Source organism: Eleginops maclovinus, chromosome 11 (genome assembly GCF_036324505.1).
Source record: "Eleginops maclovinus isolate JMC-PN-2008 ecotype Puerto Natales chromosome 11, JC_Emac_rtc_rv5, whole genome shotgun sequence".
NCBI lineage: Eukaryota > Metazoa > Chordata > Actinopteri > Perciformes > Eleginopidae > Eleginops > Eleginops maclovinus.
Window position 1 is genome coordinate 23556668 of NC_086359.1, and position 27398 is coordinate 23584065.

At 40.7% G+C, this 27398-nt stretch overlaps 1 protein-coding gene across 1 annotated transcript; it reads right to left on the bottom strand.

The window, feature by feature from the left end:
- Positions 1-454: 454 nt before the first annotated feature.
- robo4 (roundabout, axon guidance receptor, homolog 4 (Drosophila)) lies at positions 455-26977 on the bottom strand. Its single transcript, XM_063894345.1, has 19 exons — positions 26665-26977; positions 21507-21836; positions 16899-17056; positions 15813-15933; positions 14375-14513; positions 13796-13923; positions 12975-13090; positions 12657-12924; positions 11454-11575; positions 11176-11347; positions 10652-10849; positions 10270-10312; positions 9915-10027; positions 8321-8632; positions 6522-6626; positions 6178-6325; positions 5073-5300; positions 4481-4833; positions 455-1853 (listed from the first exon to the last, which is right to left on the bottom strand). Exons 1-19 carry the CDS (start codon positions 26861-26863, stop codon positions 1675-1677), a joined length of 3432 nt encoding a protein of 1143 aa, XP_063750415.1. The 5' UTR covers positions 26864-26977; the 3' UTR covers positions 455-1674.
- Between the last annotated feature and the right edge of the window lie 421 nt (positions 26978-27398).

A 27398-nucleotide genomic window follows, 5' to 3' on the forward strand; every position in this document is an offset into this window, starting at 1 on the left:
ATGTATTAGTCTGCAAAGCTCTTCCTCCCTAATACTCAGACAACTCCTGTGAGGTTTGATGGACAGAAGTGTGTGCAAATAATCTGCTTTAAACAGAATAAACTGGGTTACATGAAATCCCAGGGTTTTTTAAGGGAAAAACATTTTCATTAAGTTAAAAATAACACTTTTCTGAATAAACACAAACAGATAAGGTTTAATTATTCTCTTCTCCGGGTTTGTAGTTATCAGCTATGATCAGCAGCAGTGTTGGTGTTGGTTACTGAAGCCAGACAGATGAGTTATAAACACACAGTCATTAGGAACAGCAGGGGGGGGGTGCAGTTAATGTCCGGACCGGTCACTGGGGCACAGGACCCACTTCCTCACACACTGAGCCAGTGAAATGTCAACGTGTCTCTGCAAGAAACTTCCTGTATGGAGGAGTTTGTAGATAAAAAAAGTCCCACTAACATTTGATGTATACAGGGGGGTTTTAATATCAATAACATAATAACAGACCGTATCAATGTCACAGCTTTCAGCTTCACTCAACATTAAATGTAACATAGCTTATTTTTTTCAAAATATAAAACTTGATATCAAACAACTAACATGTTTTTCAAAAATAATACAACACATTTGTTACGTGAACAACATAAAAAGTCTTCAGATAAATCTACGGCCACAAGTCCATGTCTTTATACAACATCATCAAGCATACTGTCGAATGCTTCCTACACTTAAAACAACACCTCCAGTTAGTTCAATTATTTTTATTAACTCATTTTTTTAAATAACTAGTGCTATCCTGAACTACATCATGATACAAACTTTGTGTAAAATAAAAAGAGGACAGCGAGTATAAAGTAAAAAACAATCTTCAAATATAAAACAATTCCCAGAATGTAATAAAGTGTGAGAGAGAACAGGATTTGGAATGTGATGAAGTTCTTTGAACCACATTTGTTGAATCTACAGTAGATCATTTGGTAGGACTCCAGCCCAGATAGAATCTTCCAGAAAATAAGAAACAAACGATCTGAGAAGAAGTGTTCAGCTGCTAATGACTGCTTTCTCCCATCTCCCTCCTGTCTCTGCGTCTCTCTGGCCTTTTCAAACACTCTGGGTGAGAAGACCCCGAGGGAAGCATCTCATTATCCCTTCCTCTAATGAGCAGAAAGGAAAGAAAACTTAAGAGCCTCAATGGAAGTCATTTGAAGGATGCAAACAGTAGCCGGACCGCCCTGAGAAAAAACTCTTACAGACAAACAGAAATATCTCACCAAAGAGTTTGCTCCAATTATATTTCAAATCCAGACATTTGTGTATTATTGACAGGGAGAACGCCACAGTGAAAAGCTGAAATGTTGACTACAATTAAATGTATTATGCCAACAGATTTCATTTTAAGTTATTTGAAAGCAATAATATTAAGTTTAAATGAAAAGTATTAGGTTCAACTTAATAGTATTGCTTTCAACTGACCTAAAATGAAATCTGTTGACATAATACATTTAATTATAGTCAACATTTCAGTTTGTCAGTGTACACCCTGAAGTTTTGAACCTTTAAATTCCAGCTCTCTCAGATAAATAGATCAGGAGCATCCGTCCCTTCTTCTGGTCTTACTGTTCTAGCTTTGCTGTGAGGTGTTGTGAAGTTCTCAAAATGTTCTATCTTCCTCTCTGACGCCTAAGTGTCAAAGGGTCTGAAGCCTCTGCCAGGATACTGAGCTCTGTACTGAGCATCCATCTCCTCCACCCAGGCCATGTTCCACTCCCACGCAGGGACCGGCTCCAGCTCGGCCAACGAGTCGCCCTCACAGTACGACGGGTATAAGGCGCTGAGAGGGGAGGCCGGCGGGGAGAAGTCTAAACACAGGAGAGGAGCACATGTTGACATGCATTTCAGATGGAGTGGAGGGATTATATCAACACAGAAACCTCACAGCAGCACCTCGCTGTCACGCTGACTTTGAGGAAAACAGCGTCTTTCAACCAGCTGCCAGTCACTGGAAATAGACCTGCTCTGATATGTTTAGGGCAACAAAGCCACATTTTCCAATTCACAACAGCCATGCTATGGATTCTGAAGGCATTATAGAGCTAAAAAAAAGGTAGCCTTCCAGGAATATTACCAGTTTATTCTAAGCTGAAGTGTTTTATGTGAGTGTTCTAATCTGAAGGCTGTTCCTGCGGCTCCACTCTTTCACATGCTTAGTCCACACTGTGCTTATCCTTGAAACTGGGTTTTTACATAAATACATGAGTTTCCATGTGGATACTTAAATGGTGGATTTAAAGCTGAATATATTCTATTTCTGACGAATTACGAACCAGGAAGATCACGAGGAAAAAGATGGTCTTTAAAGTCCACTGATGTACAGGCCCACTCAACATGTAGTCACATGACTTCATTCTTGATCTGATGCTTAAGTTCTACACATTCTGAAAATGAAAAGTTTTTTTTGAAGCTGTGGAAAAATATTGACAACAGAAATGAGCCATAAGTGAGTCAGTTTGGCACATGGAGCAGAGCTGAAGGCTGCCTGCAGATGGAGCAGAGTGACTGATGAGGTGTCATGGGGGGGTGACTCATCTTATGATTTGATTTAATGAAACCAGCTAAGTAATTGCCTGGTGACATCTCAGATATTAGACTTAATGTCTTTGTCTCTAACGGCAACAGACACATGCACAAACACTGATGTACAGTGACCTCCAAATATAAGATTTTCTCCTTTACAGTCAGAATCTTAAACTTCAAAATACTCTCAAAACAGACATGTCATGAGTGTCATGGGTCAGTGGACAGGTGTACAGTCTGCCATTGTTAGCCTGCAGCATTGCATGCTCCCCTTTAGACCAGGGGTGTCCAAACTATGGCCCGAGGGGCAAATGCGGCCCGTGGTCCATTCTGAATCGGCCCTCAGCAGATTTGTATAATGAAATATGGCCCACATTTGAAACTTGTGTTTGTCTTATACTGTACTTCTTAAATGTATATGAAAACAGATATCACACAGTAGTAATCATATGTTAGTAAGCCCAATGTCAAATCAATGCAGTCAATTCAAGTTGAAAACCTTTTCTAACAAACCTAAGTTGATGAGAAAAAGCCCAATAACTTATTTCCATAACAAGCTTGAAATATACCCTTCATATTTCCCCTTATTATAATTCATCTGAGGCTCCTGTTTTAAGGAATGAGCTAACTAAATAAATGAAAACCTACGAGAGCTGTGATGTGGGCTGTAAAGCATATTCAAGTATCAAGAATAACGTACCTACATTTGATTGATTTTGCTAACTTATAACTTAACTAGCGAGGGGCCCAGACCTTCGTATGTTTTTCTGTGTGGCCCTCAGTGAAAGAAGTTCGGACCCCCTCTGCTTTAGACTCATCCACAGAGAGGCAGAGGGCTCCATCTAGTGGAGAAATGTAGTCACCACAACAGGCTGCTCTGCCATGAGCCATTCCCCTTCACACTGACTAATAATGATTAACATATAAGACATAGACAAAAGCAGCAGTCCCTAACCTCTTACAAATAAAACGGGTCACATGTTGACTGACTGAAAAGCAGAAGAAATGTGTATTCTAGTCCAAATTATGTTTCACAGTTCTGTTTTATTTTTTAATGCAATTTTGCTATATTTTTACCTTTTCGAATGGAACATTTAAACTTTTTTAGCAAAGGGGAATCACTCAAAAGCGAAGTGTGGAGATATCATAGATCTCGTGGTTAGATGACGTTCATACTCAACTCAGGGAGCATTAGCTGCATTTAGCTTAGCAGTGAAGTCCTGCGACTGTCATGCAGTTCATTTGTAGCGGTATTTACCTCTGCAGATTGCATTTACACTTCAACATTACAAAAGTGGTGTTAATATGTATGGATTGTACTGTTACACAAAGTATAACCCTCATAAATCTTTGTTTGCAACAGATGAATTTCTGCAATATTCCAACAAATCTAATGAACCAAAAATGAGTGTTTTAATAAAAAGTTGTGATTTATTAAAGCCTGATGTGTCCCAAAGAGCCCCAGTGTTGTCCAAAAACGATTAAGCTCCTTCCCCTCTGCTACGGCCTCATTATTAAGGCCCGGGACCCCCACTGACACTGACTCTTACACACCCCACAAAAAAGTATGCCCTTCATAAGGTGTTCATAATACCCTTCCTATGAACACCAGGTTGTCATTTAACACTGTGAGCCATGTCCATCGCTCTGAATATATTTGCACATGTCTGCACAGCCCTCCACTCTAAAATGTAATACACTGCAGTATGTCATATATTCATAGTACTGCTTTTTTGTGGTTTTTTTTTTATATTTTAATTTGGTCTAAATACTAAATACTTTGGCCAAATAGTGTGTGTGTGTGTGTGTGTGTGTGTGTGTGTGTGTGTGTGTGTGTGTGTGTGTGTGTGTGTGTGTGTCAGTGTAATGATCGGTGAGTGATCAGAGGGTCTCCTCCTCCGTTAGGGCTTACCTGACAGAGAGGCTCCGCTCATGCTCTCGGCGGCGGCGGCGGCCAGCAGGCGGGCGAAGGTGGCGCTGTCGCCGGTGTAGCAGCTGTCCACCGAGCTGATGAGGCTGCTGCGGGCGCTCGCCATGCTGCTGTCCGTCACCGAGCTCCAGGTGTTCCAAAGGGAGCTGTCCCACTCGCTGTAGCAGGAGGAGGGGGTGCTCTGCAGGCGGGGGCGTCGCAGGCCGATCGGTGGGACCTCAGGCTCATGGGTGGGGGGGTCGTCCTCCATCTCAGGGGCGCGGACACGCTCGCAGATGTAGCCAAGGGTGGGGGAGAAGGGGTTTGACAGGGAGGGACGCTGCTGAGGTAGAGCACTGCATACAGGGGGGGTCTGATCAGATCACTTCATTTGATATGTAGTGCACAGTATTAAACGTTGTTATTATGTTTGCTTTTTGCTTCCTAAAGACTGTTTAAATGATTCCGCAGGATTATTTCTTAACTCTTAATGTTTTTATTTTTGTAAAGGACTTTGGATTGCCTCGTGTGGAAAGGTGCTCCATAAATAAACTTTTCTCCACTAACGTGCTGGGATCAGTGGGTTGTTCTCTACCTGCTCCTCTCAGGTTTGGGGCAAAGCTCCAGATACAGCGTCGCCTCCGCTGATGTCAGGGTGCCCCCCTGTTCCTCATCCATGGACCTGGAGTAGGACGCAGTAGACAGGTGGCTGTAGGAGGGGCAGCTGCTGTTGGAGGGGGGGGGCTGCCCACAGCGGCATGACGCATCACACACCGACTGGAGAGAGCCCATGTCCATTGTCAGCTTCGTAGAACGACTGGAGCTGGAGATCATACGATTACTCTCATGTTAGTCAGATCAGTTTGCTCATCTGCAACTCCCATATATATCACTGACAAATATTCTGTAAGTGTTGGACCAAAAGTAATGTTCGCCCTTTATATTTACACTAAAATGTTAATGGACATTGAAACGGTAGGATTTTTTATAAGCACTTTGTATTTTATTATATTCGTTAACCTGGAATTATCTGATATAAGTGTATGTACAATAGCAACTTTAAGATTAGGTAGGTCAAGTTATGGTTACAATGAGTAAAGCTCAGTCACCCTGCAGTCAGCTCACTAGCCCTACATGTAAATCCTGCTTCAGGACAGATAACATGACTGGTTTTATTTGAACTTTTGTATATTTAGACTTCCTGACATCCTTCACAAGGCGTTTCCTCATTTCCCCATTAGCTCTGAGAAACCTCAGGTTCTCAGGTCGATTCCCCAGTCAAACAATGAAATTCTACATGTTCCTGTGAGGGAAATGGTTACTTCTGAAGTTTTTACTCACATATCTATGTCTGCAAATACGATCCTTATCACGTTTTGTTCATATTGGGGCTCCCACTAAAGTGTTGGCATGGGCCTCTTACAGGAAACAAACATACTTTAAGGAAGGACAGTGAGGTCATCTCTGACCAATAAGGCATTGAGAAGACCCCAGACTTGTTTTAAAACATGGCATAAAGCTCTTCTTTTTTTACTTCACTGTATATAGCAACTGATTTTGAATGCAGCACTGATAAATCAGATTCCCCTGGTTACTGTATCCTTCCATCACACCACCTCTCTATGGGACCTGTGGCTGCTAGAGATAGAGATGCATCAGCCTCTTTCGACCCCAACCCTCCGTCTGTGTGAGTCTCTTACCCTTCATCTGAGCTGAGGCTGTGTGAGTCCATGCCGTCCTCTATGGGCATTGGTGGTGGGGGTGGCAGCATGTCCAGCAGATGTAATGATGCAGAGTAATGCAGCAGTCGAGGACAGCCAGCAGCTCTGTCCCACTCTGGATGCCCACCTGCACAAAAACAAGTCAGAACAATTAACATGTGCTTACTTAAAACCAGTGACCAATAATTAAACCACTAAAATCATATTGTGTTCATTCTTTGTGTTGATAAGTACACATTCTTCCTTAATTATAAATAAAAAATCAACTCATACATTCACAAAGAGGCTGGTGAATGGACTACTATACATGTCTTCTGTCATACCGTGCCGGGCTGACGGGATGTGGCTGAGTCTCTGTCTGTACACGCTGGACGGACAGGCCTGGTTCCTAGTTGGCACTATGGGGACGCTGTTCACTGCATGCAGCTCTGGGGTAAACAAAAACAATCACAGAAGCATTGCCCAGTTGATACTAGGGATGCACGATATTCAAACCTTTAACAAATATTTTTCTTCCTGCAATTTAAAGAGTCCTCTCCTGCTGATGTTCAGGTGTATATCAGTATGTAGCATCTCTACTTTAAAGAGTCCTCTCCTGCTGATGTTCAGGTGTATATCAGTATGTAGTGTCTCGACTTTAAAGAGTCCTCTCCTGCTGATGTTCAGCTGTATATCAGTATGTAGTGTCTCGACTTTAAAGAGTCCTCTCCTGCTGATGTTCAGCTGTATATCAGTATGTAGTGTCTCTACTTTAAAGAGTCCTCTCCTGCTGATGTTCAGCTGTATATCAGTATGTAGAGTCTCTACTTTAAAGAGTCCTCTCCTGCTGATGTTCAGGTGTATATCAGTATGTAGCGTCTCTACTTTAAAGAGTCCTCTCCTGCTGATGTTCAGGTGTATATCAGTATGTCTCTACTTTAAAGAGTCCTCTCCTGCGGATGTTCAGGTGTATATCAGTATGTAGAGTCTCTACTTTAAAGAGTCCTCTCCTGCTGATGTTCAGCTGTATATCAGTATGTAGCGTCTCTACTTTAAAGAGTCCTCTCCTGCTGATGTTCAGGTGTATATCAGTATGTAGTGTCTCTACTTTAAAGAGTCCTCTCCTGCTGATGTTCAGGTGTATATCAGTATGTAGTGTCTCTACTTTAAAGAGTCCTCTCCTGCTGATGTTCAGGTGTATATCAGTCTGTAGTGTCTCTACTTTAAAGAGTCCTCTCCTGCTGATGTTCAGGTGTATATCAGTCTGTAGTGTCTCTACTTTAAAGAGTCCTCTCCTGCTGATGTTCAGGTGTATATCAGTCTGTAGTGTCTCTACTTTAAAGAGTCCTCTCCTGCTGATGTTCAGGTGTATATCAGTCTGTAGTGTCTCTACTTTAAAGAGTCCTCTCCTGCTGATGTTCAGGTGTATATCAGTATGTAGCGTCTCTACTTTAAAGAGTCCTCTCCTGCTGATGTTCAGGTGTATATCAGTATGTAGAGTCTCTACTTTAAAGAGTCCTCTCCTGCTGATGTTCAGGTGTATATCAGTATGTAGTGTCTCTACTTTAAAGAGTCCTCTCCTACTGATGTTCAGGTGTATATCAGTATGTAGTGTCTCTACTTTAAAGAGTCCTCTCCTGCTGATGTTCAGGTGTATATCAGTCTGTAGCGTCTCTACTTTAAAGAGTCCTCTCCTGCTGATGTTCAGGTGTATATCAGTATGTAGTGTCTCTTCTGGACATGTCTCATGCTTTAATGTTCTAAAGCTCTTTATGTTTCTCATACTGCCTGTGCTGCAGCACCTCTTTTCCCCCTCTGTCTGAAACCAGAGCCCAGTCTGCTCTGATTGGTCAACCGCTTAGAGCTGTGTTGAAAATGTCCCACCCCTTAGCTTATCACTACCAATGTGTTGGACAGCTAGCCAATAGAAGCGCAAGTGTTACAATGATGTCATTATGTTAGAGAACCTCCAAAAAGCAACGTCTTCAAATATTCAATAGTCATATTGTGGTTTCAATAAAATCAGGATTAATTTTGCGTTGATAAGATTCACAACACTGAGTGCAGACAAACAAAAAGAGGGACAATGAAATAAGACTAATTAAATATAGTCGTGGTTTGGCATCTCAATCCCATTACGCACCTTGCTTGCTGTGGGTCTTTTCCCTCAGCACGCCCATCTTGGGCTGGGGACGTATAGCCTGTTTCCATGACAGCGCCTCCCGGCTCCCGAGGGACGCACTCTTTGAGACGGGCTGAGAGAAGATCTGGATGGTCTCTCCCTGCTGATGGGGGACACCGTGAGGGACTTTGGGACGGCACCCAGGACTGTTAAAGGTCTTCAGACCGTTTCCCATCAGATCCACGTAGAAAGTGCCGTAAACCCCACAGCTGTCTGTCACGATGGGGACGGCTGAGTCCATGCAGCTGGGGTCCTTCCAGGACACTGGGAGGCCTGAAGAAACACAGAGGAATATGTCCAAAAGATCAGAAGCAGATTTATCAGAAAGACTCAAATAATGAGAGGTTAATTATCTCATTGTGTCGTCATTGTCTCTGTGTTTTTGTTCTGCTTTTTGTGTCCACACTGGCTTGTTATTACCAACAAACGCAGAGAAATGAGTCTTATGGACTGACAGGTGACTCAATGACAGTTTTGATGATGTTATCCTGCATCATCTGCTCTACAAGGGCAGGAAATGCATGAGAGTCATGAAATGTATTACTGTCATTTATGTATTTTCTCTGGTGGCACAATGGGATAAACAAGAAACGTGTTATTTTAGAGTTATGAGTTAAGAGAGGAGCTTATAAACATTAATGAACTGTTAGAAGCAGGACAAAGAAATAGGCATTGTGTGCATTAGGAGTTATTAGCGGTTGCTATGAGTAATAAAGACTAGTAACCACTTTAATTAACTGGACACAATCTCAGCACTCACATGCTGATATGAATATGTGTTACCATGGTTATCAAGGTAACTTGTATAAATATAGACTTTATGTTGCTACCACAGACCGACAGATCATTATATATAATTTTTGAACAGCAGACAATTGAGTGGTTGAATTTAATAACAGTTAAGCTTTTAATTCAAACTAAAATCTTATGGTATGCTGCTGAAGCCGCAGGTGGAGTTGACCATTAGGGTGAAACCAACCAGAAAGTTAAGGATATGACGTCCCACAGTGAGCACGTGTTGTCATTTCTGGTTTTCTTGCGCTTCTGTGTTGCTAGCAGCATCTTTTAACTTAACAGCAAAAGTTAAATTCTCGATCACAGCAGCTAACAACCGATTGTATATCCGTCAGTGGCTCAGTCAGTAGGGTCGTGGACTGCAACTTGGAGAGGTCCCAATTCATGTCCTGGGCCCTGCTGTGTTCACTGTGTGTGCTGTGTGCATGTATGTGTGAATATTAAAGAGGCTTTCATCCTCCGATTCTAATATATAATCACAAGCGAGTACTGCTCAAGCACAAATAGCTCTCTCCTTCTCTTAGCGACTCCTGCTAAATCCACAGTTGATTACAGCTCTGCTCATGTTGCAGCTAGCGGTGGATTCTCTCTCCCCCTCTTCTGCTCTCTGATGCTTGATGATTCTCTTCAGATGATATCAGTCTGGTTATTTGGTTTGCAGCAGAGTTTCTCTAACCATCTTTACTTCAGTAGTTTATCATGTGTGTTCAGGACAGGTCTAGCGGTTTCAACACTCTTCATGTGTGCCATGCATACTTACTGGCTCCCCTAATGCCGGGATGTTTCTGACCCTGGGCCCACAGGTCCTGGTACTTCTGGCTGAAGGCAGGTCTCCAGCCCCCAGAGACCCAGGGGGAGTCTGGAGCTGCCATCCTGTAGAGGAGGATTTTATATTACAAGTTTTATAATGCTTTATAATGCTCTAGTAAAAACAGTTATGAGTTATCCTATCTGTGTTGAAACTACAAAGATAACTGCGTAACTGTGCTTTTATTTAGTTTCAGTAGTTTCCTAAACCAGATTTATTTTGCGATTTGGATTTATACTAATGAATTCATAGTAATAACATTTAACACTTTTACACCCCCGAGCGCTGACATTTATCGCCACTTTACCTGTGTTTTATGATGAGATCTTCACCAGCTAGCCTGTGTAAACCTAAGAATGATAAAAACATAAACAAGTGGATAAAAAATGATATGTCCTTCAAGGTTTATTAGTATGAATATTATCAGGAGAGGGCTGTGCTCATTTTAATATATAATATAATATAATATATACAGTTGGGAAGTTTGATCTACAGCAATGCATCTATGAAGTCTTCATAGTGTTGTAGCTTTGTCCTGAGAGCCACGTATCTCTAAAAGTCTCAGAAAAACATCCCTGTTTTATCTTCGCATCAATTAATTTCTCAGCTGATCCAAGTGGCTTCATTTAGTTTAAGAAGGAGAATCATTTATGGTGATGAAAAACTGTAATCTGAAGCTGTGTTCACACCTTTAAACCGGCCGTGTCCTGGGATCAGCTGCCCTGTCTTGCTGTGGCGTTTGAAGAGGTACACAGCTGCGACCATCAGAACGACCCACAGGAGGGCGCCAACGCTTCCGATCAACACCGGGTCCTGAAGCAGGGCCAGGACCTGGGACAGCTCCCCTCTGTCGCTGTCTGACCCGGAGGGGGCCCCTATCTGTGGGTCTGAGATACAAACAGGAAGCGGAATAGTCACATCTGAGGTCATGATAACTTCTGCTCTGTAATGTGGTTGGACACACTGAAACATTGACTTTAATTAAATGTATTATTTCAACAGATTTCACATAACTGTATTAAGTTAGTTGAAAGCAATAATATTAAGTTATATAAAATATATATTAGGATCAACTTAATATTATTGCTTTAGACTAACTTAATACAGTTATGTGAAATCTGTTGAAATAATACATTTAATCAAAGTCAACGTTTCAGTTTGTTCAGTTTAGACTTTATTCTATCTCAAACAGATTCAAATTCCTTTCACTCACTGATGACAAACCCATGAGGGTCGCTCAGCATTCCTACTCCGGCTCCGTTGACCGCTGCTATGGTGATCCAATATCGTCTCCCTGGTTTGAGAGCAGAGATTTCGAGGGTGTGGTGACCACTGTCCACGGTCCAGTTCTGGTTCTGCTGCTCCTCAGACTCCACACACCACACCTGGAACACATCATGAGCTGTCAGTAGCACGTTGGCATATTGAAGGAGAGAATGTTTCCTGGATGCAGTAACGTACGCTGTGCTCAGCAGTATTCTGTGTGTGTACCTGGTAACCCTGGATGATCCCGTTGTGTGTTTCATGAGGAGGGGGCTCCCAGCTCACATGGATAGTGTTGTTCTGCTCGTGGCTCACTGTTATGGACACAGACACTGGAGAGGCCCCGGGCACTGCATACAGAGGGGGACAGGCTAACTGTTCTGTACTGTGTATTCAAGTGCAAGACATGTAACCCTCCCTTACTGTTCAACTCAACCTCATTGCTTTGGTGTTCCTGTTCAGATGTACGGTCTGTTTTAACCGCTCTTACATTAACACAAAATCACCATATGCTATTTAACTCCCCTTTAATCTGTAAACAGTGACTGCTGGTTTACCTGAATAACTGCAGTGAATATACAAAGTATACACACTGAAAATGTGTTCCAAAATGATGGTTATTGATGTGTGTGTGTTCTCTCTGACGGATGAACATTGCTGACGTCCACCTGGATCCATCGTCTCCATAGTTATAGACACATGCATTTTCCCATCATTTTGGACTACCTATGTTTTAAATGTATTATCTCTTTACTTTACACATGATATCTATTGCACATCTGTCCGTCCTGGGGGAGGGATCCCTCCTCTGTTGCTCTCCCCAAGAAGTGTTAACTGTGGGGTTTCTTTGGAAGTTTTCCCTTGTCTGAGGGTGTCATATTCATAATCTGTACAAACTGTAAAGTCCACTGAGACAAATGTCAAATTTGTGATATTGGGCTATATAATACACTTTGATTGATTGAGTGATGAACATCATCTAGAATTACCCATTTATTTCCTATGGCGGTCAGTTTTTGTTTTTTTTAAAGAATTTTTTGGGCAACCAGTGTCTTTAATATAGTGCAGTTCAGAAATGGGGATGACGTGCGGCAAAGGGACTCGGGCCGGATTCGAACCTGGGTCCACCACATGGGGATCAAAACCCAGTATATGGCTGCCTGCTCTACCCAATGAGCTATATGACGGCCATGACAGTCAGTTTTGACCAGTCACAACATAGGTGCTACAAAGTTCAGTAAACCACTCAAAATTCAATGAAAGTGGCAATTGTATATGTTCAAATGCCCACTGTGAAGGATATCATATCATAAGGTAACCAAATGTAAAACACCATGTTTATGATTGATGAAAGTAGCATATCTGTCACATTTGACCCGAACACACAGGAAATAAAGGACACAGGCATTCCTAAATCCTATAATTTCCTACCTGACTCAGGGACTCTGAGGTGCTGTGTGTTGCTCTCCCTCCCGTACAAGTTGCTGCCGTAGGGACGCACTTTGAACTCGTACTTGTAGCCTCTCTTTAAGGGCCCCACCTGAGCCTGGAAGCTGGGCACGGTGACTTTTTTTGCCGCCCAGTCGGAGCTGGCAGGCAGCAGAGAGCGGTACAGAACCTCAAAGCCACCCAGGTAATGAGGCTGGGCGGGCGGGGGACTGCAGCTGGTCAGAAAAACACAACATGCATCAGAAACTAACTCAAATATTCATGCTCTCTCTGAAGGTCTTTGAGTTAGCGGACCCATACCTTCCACTGCACTCGTGATATGTTTGACCCAGGGGCCAGGATGGTGACATTCTCCAGGGCCACTCGCAGGGCCGACAGCTCTTTATGCAGGTCTCTCTGTGTACTGCTGCTCGCATCTGGAAACACAGACACAGAATTCATTTTGTTTATTTAAAAGCATGGACACACAGGTCAGAATTGTACTCATTACATTTTAAAGCAGAGCTGATAACGGCAGAGGAGAATGCTGGCAACGACTGGGTGGCAACATATAACATTTTATTGGAGTTTTGTCCTCAGGTTAATTGTAAATAAAAAATACTCATACACAGAGTTGGCAAGGACCAAGTGTAGGTGGTGTAGTTTAGATTCCAGTTTGGTGTCAGTGGCACATATACAGTATGGAACTGTTATTTTTAACACAGCTTGCAGCAGTGTTTTATTTTACTTTCATGCAGGTATTGTAGATGCAACATCTTTTAGTCAAACTTACTAAAAGTTCATTAGTTTAAACGGCTCCCTTATAATTAATTAGAATAAATGATAACCACCCGTAACTGCAAAACTGAAATCTTAGAGGGTCTGCTAACAAAACGCTGCTCCTCTGTTAAAATGATTTGAACACCTCGTAAGGTGCAGTGTATACAGATCCTTGACCATTAGCCTGAATCTTGCTGTAGGATTTGTTGCACCAAACTGAATTTGTAGAGGTAAATCTGAAGGTGAATCTAAAATACGAGCCCCCTGTCTGTCTGTATCTCTCGGTGCATGGACAGCATGAAGCTCAGCACTCACACTCCTTGGGTCAGCTGATAGCAGAGTGTATTTCGGTCATCATTTACCTTCAACTAGAAGCTGTGCGCTGGCACTGACCACCCCCACATCATTGACAGCAGTGCAGGTGTACTTCCCAGCATCCTCAGCTGTCACATAGTGGATCTGCAGAGTCTGGTCTGGATTTACAAGATACCTGCACACACAAGAAGAGCTATTAGCTTTCACAGTTAATGCCCCTCTGATCCCTTTAACAATAAGGGAATTTTGATTTTACAGATGATTTTGGTAATTTCATGTGTCTACCAATCAAAGGGTCAGAGGTTAAACCCCCCCCCCTGCAACAAGTGTCAGAGCGTCCTTGAGCAACATACTTAACCCTAAATTTGCTCCGGTATGGATGTGTATCAGAGTTTCTTTGGATAAAAGCATCAGCTAAATAGCATGTAATAACAATATGAAACAGCATGATTGTGAAAATCATTTGAGTAATTATTAGATAACTGCTCCTAGAGGATCACTCTCAAACATTAATGCTAGAAGAACAAAAAAAATGTTTTCACACTGCAGTAACATAAATGCAAATATAGATTTAAAAATATTGATCTGTTGTATGCTCTATTAATGGAGCGTGTATGTCTGAGTACCGTCCGTTGGGCAGTGGTCCCTGCTCTCTGCTCCAGGCCACAGAAGGGGGGGGGTCCCCTTTAGCTCGGCAGTAGAACTGTGCAGACTGGCCCATCCTCACTGACATGTTTCCTGGCTTCAGCACCAACACAGGCTTGGCTGCATAGGAGAAGAAAAGAGGAGGTAAATCACACTGTACAGAGTTTCCTAAACCTGGAAATGAGTCAAGATTTTATCACTTCCTGTTTCCTTGTCTTCAATGGTGTTATTGAATGAGTTTTGATTAGATGTCTTAAATAGGACCTGTGGTTAAGAAATGCTAATGACATTTTCAGGTTTTGTTCTACGACATAAAATCTGTCCGTATTAGGCGCCAGATTCTATGTGTCAAAAGTGGCTGTTAGCAAGTGACTAAAGGAGACGACTAGATGTCCATTAGCTGCCTTAGCGGTGGGCTTAATGTTAGATTTTTACTACTGCCAATAGCATCAACTATAATATAGTTATGTTAATATGTGGAGAGTATCCTACGACGGAGTATTAGGGCCACATATGAAGAAAACAAATATTTTTGCCGTGACGAGATTAAAGTTAACACGGTGACTTTAAAGTCAACATGTCGAGATTAAACTCGAAATGTCGAGAATAAAGTTGAAATATTATGTCGACTTTAATCTCGACGTGTCGAGGTTCGCTAAAACAGCGAGGATCTCTTTATTGTTAAATCCAATTCGGAAGTATAATTTGACCAAATGATCTACACAAGCCATTTCGGATTCAGTGCAGGACCTGTGGGAGCGGTTGCTATGTCTCCCAACTAATTTCAACTATAATCTCGACATTTCGAGTTTTATCTCGACACGTCGAGATTAAACTCGACATGACATTTAAACTTTATTCTCGACATTTCGAGTTTAATGTCGACATGTTGACTTTAAAGTCGCCGTGTCGACTTTAATCTCGTCACGGCAAAAATATTTTTTTTCTTCATATGTGGCCCTAATACTCCGTCGTAGTATCCTGCTTAACAAAAAACAAAGAATAAGAAATGTGTGTTTGCCGAGAGGAGAGGAGAAATCCCATTGCTTTTATTGTAGGGAGAGGTTGTGATGCTAACTTCTGGGTTAGCCTACGAAGCTACGTCATCCCTGCACTATCCCATACTTTACATAATAATAATAATAATAATAATAATAATAATAATAATAATAATAATAATAATAATAGCAATCGCAATAATAATAATAATAATAATAATAGCAATACATTTTATTTATAAAGGCTCCTTTCAAGGTTCTCAAGGTCGCTGTTCAAGGAACACAAAAAAAACTAAACAAAACCACAAAAACAAGCCAGTTCTGGTGATGATGCGGGCGGCAGCGTTTTGGACCAGATTAGGTTTATAGATGTACTTGAGAGAGAGACCTCTATATAACAGTTATGAGCATGTTGTCTCACCCAGCACAGAGAGCCGGGCCGCCCTGCTCTCCCTCACCCCCACCGTGTTGCGGGCCACACACACATACGCTCCAGAGTGGTTCCTCCCTGCAGGGGCGATGATCAGCCTCCCACTCAGCTCCTACAGCACAGCAGACAGCAGGCACAGAGCATCACACACTGCACTCACACCTGAAGCTCGGCTCCCAGCACAGAATGTAAAGTAAGATTTCAGAAGAGAAACTGTAAATGATCCTCGGCTTTACGTAAAAAACAATAGTGTTTTTGTCATGCCCTTTGCCATGTGTGTAAGTGGCTTAATATAGTCTCTAATTTGATGTATTTCTGTCATCCAAGCGTTGTTACAATACATGTTTTAAATTATAAATGACAGCAAATTGACAAACTACAAATACTGTCTCACGGTGGAATGCATTTGCCAGAATGCAGTTTACATTCATGTCTGTCCAAAATGTCCCCCCCTCATCATGTTATCCTTCTATACATCCATTTGAAATTGAGCCAAAAATAAGCTCTGTGGCCTTTGACTTTTGTCAAAAAAATGTATTTAGTTATGCCACAGTTATGACAAAAAGAAATTCTTTTAATACGTTAATATGGTATCACGTTCAAAGGAATAAGACTAATACAAATGGAGGTTACAATGACCTTGGACCCTTAAAATCTAAACAATAAATCCTTAAATGTATCATATTATGCACCTTATCAGTTTGTTTTGAGACACTAGAATCTGTTTTCATGCTGTAATGTTAAACGTAATAAATAAACCTTATTCTTCTTTTCATACTGCCTGAACTCCTAAGCCCCCCCTTCCGAAAAAAGCCCAATGTACAAGATGACTTAATAAAATAAAAATCCCCTTCAGGCGATCCTGAGATATTGCGTTCAAAATATATGCAGTTAGCATAAACAAAAATTGAAAATGAAGGGAGGGAGAGTTATTTGCTTTCTCCCTCTTACACCCTGCATAGTGGGGGTCACAATACAAGATCATTCCTTTGTGACTCTGACATATTCAGCATTGGAAACATTAATTTGTTCTTATTTAAAATGAATCTTGTTCAGACATGCTGGCAGCAGGCTCACAGTATAGTGGTGATCCGTGCTGCTGATGGGCAGGCCGTCCTTCCTCCACATCACATTAGGTTCAGGGTGTCCCACCGGGGGACCGCAGTTCAACACAGCCACCTCCCCCTCTGCCACCTCCACATCACTGGGCTGCACACTGAACTCGTCCTGCAACCCTTCAACCACAAACACACAGTCAGGGTGAGTCCACACACACTTCACAGGAAGAACGGAAGGTTAACTAAATCACAGACTCCTGCGCATCAACAGCAATGGGAAATAAACCCAAACCGCCAGCAGAAGAGTACAAATATAAAGAGTAAAGCTACAGTAAACATCACAGAGCCTCTGCTAATAGCATGCAATCATAATCGGTAACCAGGGCTCTGTGACGTACATGGGGAAGCCTTATCACCTAGACCCTCATGTCCAAGTAAAGTTATTTGGTGTGAGCAATATCAGCATCAGTAACCATAGCAACGATATAATTTTATCTATAACTAACAAGATAATTCTCTGAACAAAGATTATGAAATAAAAATGCATGTTTCTCACTGGAAATGTTACCAAATCCTTACATGATACAGTATGTGTTGTTCTCACACAGAGCATTGGCTACACGTGATGATTACCATAGGCTATACAAAGTTACTGTATTCAATCTAAAGTGCTTACAGTCAATTCTATTCTTTACAAGTGTAATGTAATAATGAAATCAGTTCAAACAGACAGTGTAAAACATAGTTTGGCTAATCTTAAAAGAAAACTGCCTCTAAAGGCTACTTTTGACGATTATTGAATCATGTTAGACTAATGTTCTACATATGAATACTGGAGAAAACAGTAAGATGTGAAATAATATCTTACAGCTAAACAGCAAACTCATTCTGATGAAACGTGCCTGTCTGTCTGCACATTCAGTGAGACTAGAGCTATTCAGTGAGACCCCTTAACCCAAAACAAACTAAAAAAAACATAGCTCAAAATCTAACTGAGGCACCTGATAAGGACTCTTATGCAGGATAAAGTTCATTGTTTAGGCAAGAACTAAGTTTCTTCTGTTTATTTATCCTGAGGTTTCGAAGATCAACCTGAACCAAGAACAATGGCTTTAACGTCCTCTATTCCCTGATAAAGAACAAATGGCTTTTTACGGTGTCACATTCCCTCCTCCACCGGTCTGCAGTAAATAACTAAATCACCCAGTGACTGAAGCTGCCTTCAAAAGAAAAGCATAAAAAACTATTCATTGATCACATGACTAAATCATGATCAAAATACCATAAACAAAACAGCAAGAAAATAAATGTTTGAATATCTCCAACAATATCCATAGTTTACATATATGCTGATATGAGACGATGCAGTATATCGTCTCATATTTTAGCATATCGTAATGGATTTATTACCCGACTTTAAAGGCTTCGTTACAGTAAAGGGATTTAACTGAAGTCTGATACTTGGCAGACTGCAGAGCCTATAGATAACCAGCAGCTGGGGCAGAAGTATTCTAATAAAATGAGCATACAGTAGCTGGGGCCATGCTGACTGCCATCTACTGGTGGGAATGCCTGGACTTTTGATTACATAATCGCTTATAACGCATTATATAGCTGATACCACTATCTATCATCCAATGCCTATATGTGTCTGTAGTTTATTTCCATATATCTCTGTAGCTTAGCTTTTGGAGATGCTCTGAACCAGTCATCTAGCCATCACAAGTTGGCCCTTGTCAAAGTCGCTCTCATCCTTACGCTTGCCCATTTGACAAAGTGTTCACTTGCTGCCTAACACCCCCGCCTCCCTCTTAATTTTTTCCATGGCTGTATATGTCCTTTATATTGTGAATCTGTAGATACGTGCTGCTCATGTTAATTATTATACAATTATAAAAGAAACTCTGATTTTCACTTTTAAAATGTGTATTGTAACCTTTCTGACAATACACCGGTGGAGATGCATGCAGCAGCTCCAGTGCCACATCTCTAACACATCTCTGTGAGTCACAAGCTCTACTGATCAGCAGCTACAGAGACAGGCAGTGGAGCAGACTCTGGAGCCTGGAAGCTGTCTTTAAGGTTAAAACATCAGAGTGGAACTTGTACTGGTACTCTCTCTGTCCTCTAAATTCCTCAGTGTCCTGTAAAGACTGCAGAGCAGCTGCTGCATGTCCGCAGCCTCTCTGGGCAAACAGTGCAGGGCAATTAGCACCACGGTTTGACTCCTCCTGTGTGACAAACATTAGACCACCTTCTTCCTCCGTCACAACAAACATCTTCATTTGCCCTCTGCATGTGTGTGTGTGTGTGTGTGCTTGGTGCGTGTGTGTGTGCGTGTGTGTGTGTTTGTTGGCCCTAAATCTATCCATCCATCTATCCATCTATCTATCTATCCACCTATCTATCTATCTATCTATCTATCTATCTATCTATCTATCTATCTATCCACCTATCTATCTATCCACCTATCTATCTATCTATCTATCTATCTATCTATCTATCTATCTATCTATCTATCCACCTATCTATCTATCTATCTATCCACCTATCTATCTATCTATCTATCTATCTATCTATCTATCTATCTATCTATCTATCTATCTATCTATCTATCTATCTATCCACCTATCTATCTATCCACCTATCTATCTATCTATCTATCTATCTATCTATCTATCTATCTATCTATCCATCTGTCAGGGATAGGTTTTTTTTTACTTTCCCATGTGTTCAGTGACATCAGTGATTAAAGCAATACTTCAACTGATTTTTTAAAAGGGAAGTTCTTCAGATTTCTTCAATATATTGTAGGCAAATCTCTTAATTGAAAACCTGTAGATGGTGAGTTTAGAATTTAGGACCTTTAGAAGAGGTGTGGTGTGCAGCGAGAAGCTGTTTATACTGGAACAGTTTTCTACCTATGTTAAAAATGTAGCAAATTAAATCTTTACATCTGGGGGTTAGGGTTATAGTGTGGTATTGGTGCAGGAAAACCACTTAATGCATATTACATATTCTAAGTAGCTGTGCAATAAGAATGAGATTTTATGTTGTGGTTAAAGTAGAGACCAGTGCTACACCAGGAAATACAAGCATCATGATTAAAATAGGATGGGGCGTCTCTTTTACCCCTTTTCATGGAAATAATGATCCTGTGCAAACAGCCCCCCCCCCCCCCCCCCCCCATCATTGAATGAACAAATCATTACAGTTGACATAACAGCTGTATCTGTACATTGCAAGCTTGCAGATGTCCAGGGATGATCCATTGAAACTCTGTCCAAAGTGATCCAGTACAACACAGAGAAAGGGTAGATGCAGGGTGATGCAGGAATAATAAGGAATAAAAATGGATGAACTCCAACTGCTATCAAAAGCCTGCTTTAAACACCTTGAGTCCCTGATCCTACAGTGCAAATCGAAGGTTTTACCCAGGTCCTCACAGGCAAAACTTGAGTCACAGAGAGAAGCGGATGCTCTGAGTTTATATTGATGACAAATGATGTTCAGTACATATACCATGTGTTGCAATCTGGATATTAAATTGCTGTGGTGTACTAGAATGAAGGGGTGTCTGAACAGACCTCAGACACCCCTATCTCTGCCCTGAGAGACCTTAACCCTCGCATAAATTGTTGAAATACAGCGATTGCACAACAACCCCTAATTAATTTGACCTGTCTATACATTAATCCCTCTTCTAACATAGAAAAAAAATCTTAAAGATTAGCTACCCTTGGTGAAATATATCAATAAAAAAGGGACAAATAGGAGCATGGAAACACTCAAATGTTTTTTTTATGCTCATTATCTGAGGCAAAAAAATCTAGACCATACCACTGAGGTCAAAACAGACTACAATCCATTCTGCAAAATGCTTCTTAATCTAATCCAAATGGGTGGCAACTGTTTTAAAATCGTCACTCTCAACAAGCCCACAGACCAGTCAGTTAATTTGAGAAGATCTGACCTGAGGACAGACAGGCGAAAATGCCTAAACAGTAGCTAGATTGGTAACTGGAATCTTGCATGGACATAACGAGAGTCAATTCTTTGATTTGGGTAAATTTAAACAGTGTAGTATGTAAAGAGAGAGGGTTGCTCCTTGTGTTTTAGAAAAGCTGTACTGATGATGTTCAATATATGGATGACACCACACTGAAAAAACTGAAACATTGATTTTTATTAAATGTATTGTGTCAACACATTTCAAATAACTGTATTAGGTTAGTAGAAATCAATAATATTAAGTTGAACCTAATCATTTTTATTTCAACTTATTTTAGTGCTTTCAATTAAGCTAATACAGTTATGTGAAATCTGTTGACAGAAGACATTTAATTAAAATCAATGTTCCAGTTTCTTTAGAGCAGGAAGATTCCCTTTTTTAACTGTATTTTAGATATAAAAGCCTGTCAAATAGTTGTGGCACATTAAAATCATAACTAGCTGATTATTACTCAAACAAATAAACAGCTGGTTTCTCAACATTATGTGAAGCCATTTATTAATTTTAATAATTAAAACATGAGACTCTTAAGACCCCACCTTGATGAATGCCTGTCAGAGGTTCAGTTGTAAGTCTTAATGCTAAACACACGGCAGTATACCCCCCCGGTCTTACCTGCGATGTAAAGCGATGCGTTGCGGCTGAGGGCCTCCCCTGCGCTGCTCCTGGCCACACAGGTGTAGATGCCCTCATGCGACTGACCCCGCCGCCCCCCCCCTCCCACTCTGAGGAAGAAGAGGCTTCCCTCTGACAGCACGATGGGCTGCAGCTGTCCCTCCCCCTGAGACAGATCCAGAGGCTGGCCGTTCTTCAGCCACTGGATGGACGGTTTGGGGCTTCCATCCACCCTGCAGGACAGCGTGGCAGGATGGCCCACCTTCACCACCACGTCCGAGGGGTGGTGCACAATGCGGGGTGGCGACTCCTGCGAATGAACTCTGGAACCTGGGGATGATACAGAAGGGTTATATATTCAGAATCAGAAATCCTTAATATATCCAAGAGGAGCAGAGACTCAATAAAATACTTCATTAACATATAAAGAGGGAACCAGTAATTAATTATAAATACAATGTATAAATAACACTCAATAAAAACATTCACTAAATTAAAATCAAATGAGTAAACATCCAAGGTAGAAAAGATAAGTAGCTGCATTGTAAAATAAGATAACAGATCAAAAGTAGAAGCAAATAAAAGTAAAAGGTTTATATTGCATGGTGGTATTTCACATTGTTTACACAGTATTAGTGAGTGCAAATAACGTAGAAGCCTGTAACAACAACAACAACAACAACAACAACAACTGTCAAATTGTATGTTACACATATGTAGTGTTACTGCACAACAGAGGTGTTCTACTGAATAAATTATAGCACCAGAAAACTGTAAAGTTTCCTTAAAAACACAGTTTGAATATTATATGATGACAGAAAGTGTGAGCACTCTAAGCACGTAGTTGTAATGAGAATGATCCAACTTCTTTTTATATGTATCCTGATATTTATTTCATCTTCCCCAAAATCTGAAACCTCTATATATCTCACTTACTCATTGTGATCATTTTTAATTATGTTCTATGATTGCTGTGTTACTGAAACTTCTGTAGCCCGCCAAGACTGAGTGACTGTTACTTGCGATGACAAAAAAAAATAAGAAAAAAAATCAACGCATGGCTTAGACAAAACCCTGAAATGTAGATGGGTCGTGTGTGTCTGAAGCACAATGCAAATATCAGTATTTGATACCAGACAATATTTTATGGATGAGTTGTATTAGGTCTGTAGAATACGATTTGAAGGCCAGGATACCTCTGCAGCTCCACAATACTTCATTCAGGAAAATATTTCCACATATTTAGCCTTTCAGTAGAATATGGCACTATTGTGATTTGGATAACATTTCAGTGAACTGTGCAGCCCTACAGAGGAGCCACACCACACAGTACTGCACTATGCATCACCATCTCTGAGTTCATTTCACTGGCAGCAGAACACCCCCCACAAACATGTTAACCCTGGATACTAACAAATAAGGTCTGTTTGCAGCAGCAGAGGAATGCCATTGTTTGAGCTTCCTATGGGGCTATGACACTGAAGGAAACAGGGAGATCAGCTTCCTCACAGGAGAGGAAGCTGCAGGCTCTCAGGAACATCAACACATACAAGGCACAGTGCTTAGAACAAAGACTCTCTGAGTGGAATTTGACTCTCTACTTATAATGAGGTTTCTGTCACTTCATGTGAAATGTACTGAGGTTTTGGAGAAGTGGTGGAACCTTCCAGAAGCTGCTTCCTGCCTCACACACACAAACACATGTGAATTAAAGCCTTAACTACTTGTTGCATTGTGAGGGTGTTCTTAACTACCAGCCATATCTTTACAAAATAAAGTCAGATCCGCTGTGTGGATCTAAGAGTAAAGAAGATGCAGCCAATATTTATATGAATCTCTCAATTTGGGCTCTTACTAGACAGTGAGTAGAGACATTCAAATTGTGTGTTCAAATACATGAGTGTTTGAATTTAATATGTTTAATAATAGCTAATTTGCAGGTTGACCCACGTTTTTTGGGGGGCAAATTACACATAAAAAAACTAGTTTAGATTTAATTGTATTTCAATCAGTTTGTAACCTTCCAAGACTATATAAGTTATGTTTAGATAGTGTTTAGATGTATGAATAAATGTAGAATAAGTGTGTTGACTATTTTTTCCTAATGATGGAGGACCCATCAGAACCTCCACGTTTAACAGCACATCGCCAGCAAAGTGAAAGGCTTTTATTCTGTAGGATCTGTCACACTCACTGTTTTAAACTAAATGAACAGGTGAAATCTCAAAGTCACTTACCTGACTGAATGAGTGCGAACAATGCTGCCAAAACTCGGAGAGCAGCTGAGGTCATCATGACAGATAATAACCTCTATTACTGTCTTTAATTTAATGCGGATTAACCGGAAGTCCAGTTGAAATCCTCTAATCAATGTTTTCCGTTGTTTTTCACGACAAAATATGTAAATTAAATGTGCAGCTTAACTTGTATATGATCCCTTAATGAATATCAGCGCCTACTTCGTTTCATACTGCGACTGCACCGACACCAGCTTCCTGTCGGAGGGTTTTTCAAAATAAAATCTGTGATGTCATTCCGGTGCATAGATTAAGAAGAAACCACTCAGCCATCTCTCTGTTGGTAAATCAGTTAGTACAGATTAGTTAGTTAACATCTTTAGCACATCCGTGTATGCAGGGGGGAGGAGTTCCATTTTAATTGTTTTTGCAGGGTATACATAAGATTTAATTTAATGATATAACGTTACTTTAACCTGTCTAATATTCCTACAGTAAAGCTCTGACCCAGATAACTGTTCTTTACTGGAAAACCTTAATGACAATGTTGCTTAGAATGCAGCATAAGACAAAAAAAGAACACATATTTAAGGTATTGTTCTATATGTTATTTTTCATATTCATTATTTAATAATATTTTATTGTATTTCTTCTCTCTTATTTGTATTGCAAATATAGATATTGTACAATATAAAAAAATAAATAATAATACAACAAGTTAAATAAAACAATGGTTTCGATTTTACTGTAATTATTTCTTTTATTTGTATTATTTCTTTTATTATTATTATTATTATTATTATTATTAATAATAATAATAACATATTTTTTATCACCCTCTCCTGAGTGAACTTCCTACTGTGAATCTTGTTGTGCTTTTCACAGATATCAAATAAAAAACGAATTGCTCTAATGGATCTATCCACTTTCTTCTGTCTGAACACGAGCCACATCCCATTGTTGTTTTTTTATTTTTAGTTTGTGGCAGCAGTCTGTCCAAGCTGCTAGGAAACAGGAAGTTCCCAAGTCTCTGAACAATGGAAGGAAATGATGTATCTCTCCCCTGTGAAATGAGTCCCCAAAGTATTTTGTCTGTATGCAGGCTGTTCGTACTGGCCCCTCGAATCACTGTAACGGAATTAACTAGAACTTTAAATACTAACTTTGCGTCTAAATTTCAGATTTATACTGGATTTAACTAAAATGGTCATCATGTATGTTTACAGTGTAAATTGGGTATACTCAAAACATATTAGATTGCGTGTGTACACTTTTGTCCCACAATGCAATTCAGAAAGGAAGTAGAAGTGGTATACTTGTTAAAATAAAAAAGTTAAAGTATTTTTTATTTGTTTAAAGTAACTTAGCTGACATTGAGTAACTTCCAAGTTCTTTCGCAGTAAAACAAGTGCAATCCAGAAATAAGTGAACTGCCGCTAGTTCATTCCTTCCAAAGACTCACATAAGTGAAGTATTGTTTAGAGAGCCGTTCATTGTGCGGCTCAGAAAGGCCCGGGCTAAGTGATGGATGTTTATATTGATCCAACAACTCGGGTTTGATGGCCCCGGCATCGGCCAGCTTTCAGTGTGCAACAAAAGCTTTAGAGAGGATGAAGGATGAGTCCTGGCTCAACACAGCCCATGGGAATGGTGCTGAGCAGAGAAGTGCCGAGGGAAGGAACCTCTTTCAGACTATGGACCAAAGGTCAGGAGGAGTATTGGAATGGGCGTGGAAGGCGGGATGGAGCGAGAAAAAGAAAGAAAGTGTCAGCTACATAGAGGAATGTGATAAAAAGTGACTTCAGAGTAAATTCAGAGTGTAATTCAAGTGTGTTTGTGAAGGAATCAACAATTGCTGTCAACTTGAATGACCGCTTCAAGCTAGTTTAATCAAAAACGATTTTCTTTTTCTTATTAAGTCAATGTAATTTAAATAAGTAAAGGCTGAGGAAGTCAGCTAAATGTTTTCCTTATGTGTGCAGGCATTTCATTACTTTTATATTTTCACATTTTGATCAATTAGTAGAATCTTCATCTGTGAAGTGTACCACGTTTACTTTGATGTATCGAACAGTGTTCAGTGTTGCCTTGTCGTTTGAAATGAATCTCATATGGAGTACTTTAAACACAGAGCATGCTTATGTCTCCCATAGCAGCTTCAAGCACATATTAACACTATGGCATCAAAACCAAAATGACCTTTAAATATTTGTACTAATAATAAAAAAGGGTTATCTCTTTACAACAGCTCAGAAATTGTTTACATGGTTTGATCCCCTGGTGACACATTTTCTAGTTAATAATATTTGCTTGTAAAGATGCTTTTCAAGGGATGACATTTTAAATAAATCCTGTTTGGATCATAGGACTAAAATATATATGTTCTGAGATAAAGTTTGACAGTACATTTAACACAGCACTACCGCTCCCAAATGTCAAATCACATTATAAATTAAAAGTCTGTTTAACTGACGGTTCTAACCCTCAGTGGGCTAACATTCTTTGTGTTTACACGTGAAAGACTATGTGTTCATGTATAAACCATCTGACATGTGTCCGATATGTGAAATGTATTTTCAGTGTTTTGCTTCAATCATCCAATTCTCAGTTTGTGACAAAGTCCAGAATACTTAAATATTTTTCTACATCTTGGATGAAATATAAAAGGGGAAAAGATAAAGGGGAAAAAAGGCATTCATTCATCTTTGTTTTAAGACCTGTGGCATGCAATCCTGAATGATGAAGATGTTCAATAAACCAATTCTCAAATGATAAAATGACTAAATACGTCAGCTGATTTTAGCTGATTATGATTTTCACTTTAATGCACAGCCATGCCAGCACTATATCTCCACTGCAAGCGTCAGAATGTCACAGTTGCGTGTCTCCAGTCTGAAATACAGATAGAGTTATTGGCTCACCTTTCCTGCGTTGTGGCCTGCTCCTCTGAGGCGGGTGCTGGTGTCCCGCACCGTGACCAGCGTGCTCCCTGACCCGGCTCTTTGACCTCCTGTCCTGTCCCGACTCTGATCGACACAGGTCCTGGCACATGTACCTGTGAGAGTACTCTGCACAGGTGTAGATCCAGGACACCAAGAAAAGCCACGCTCCGACCCGCATCTTCAAACACGTCCTGTATTCAGGACAAGAACCCTACTGCCGTTCCACTGTACCATCCATACTGGAACTCTGACCTCCTGAACCACCGGCATCCGGCATGTGACCTGACCTACACACACACGTTATCTGGAGATATTAAACAGTGTGGTTTCTTCATATTCCTGAAACATGGCTGTGTGCTCCTAACCCTCCCTCTCTAATTTGGCTACTCCTGGTCTATCCATCTCCCTCCTCTTTGGCTCTTTTTTTCCTCCCGCGGAGGGAGAAGGTGGGGGGGAAACAATGATCAAAAAACAAGTTTCAGACCTCATGCTGAGCGAGTAGTGAGGGAAAGGGAACCGAGGGGTACTGTCTTGTCCAACAACATCTGTGCCATTCATTCTGCATGGGATAAAGAGGGGGCGACAACAAGGCTCAGACTGAAGGGGGGGAGGTTGAAATAAGGGGGAGGTAACACAGAGAGGCCTGTTCTACCAAGTCACATCACTGCCATTAATCAAATTTCTATGTGAGCAGATCTGTTTTTGATTAAACA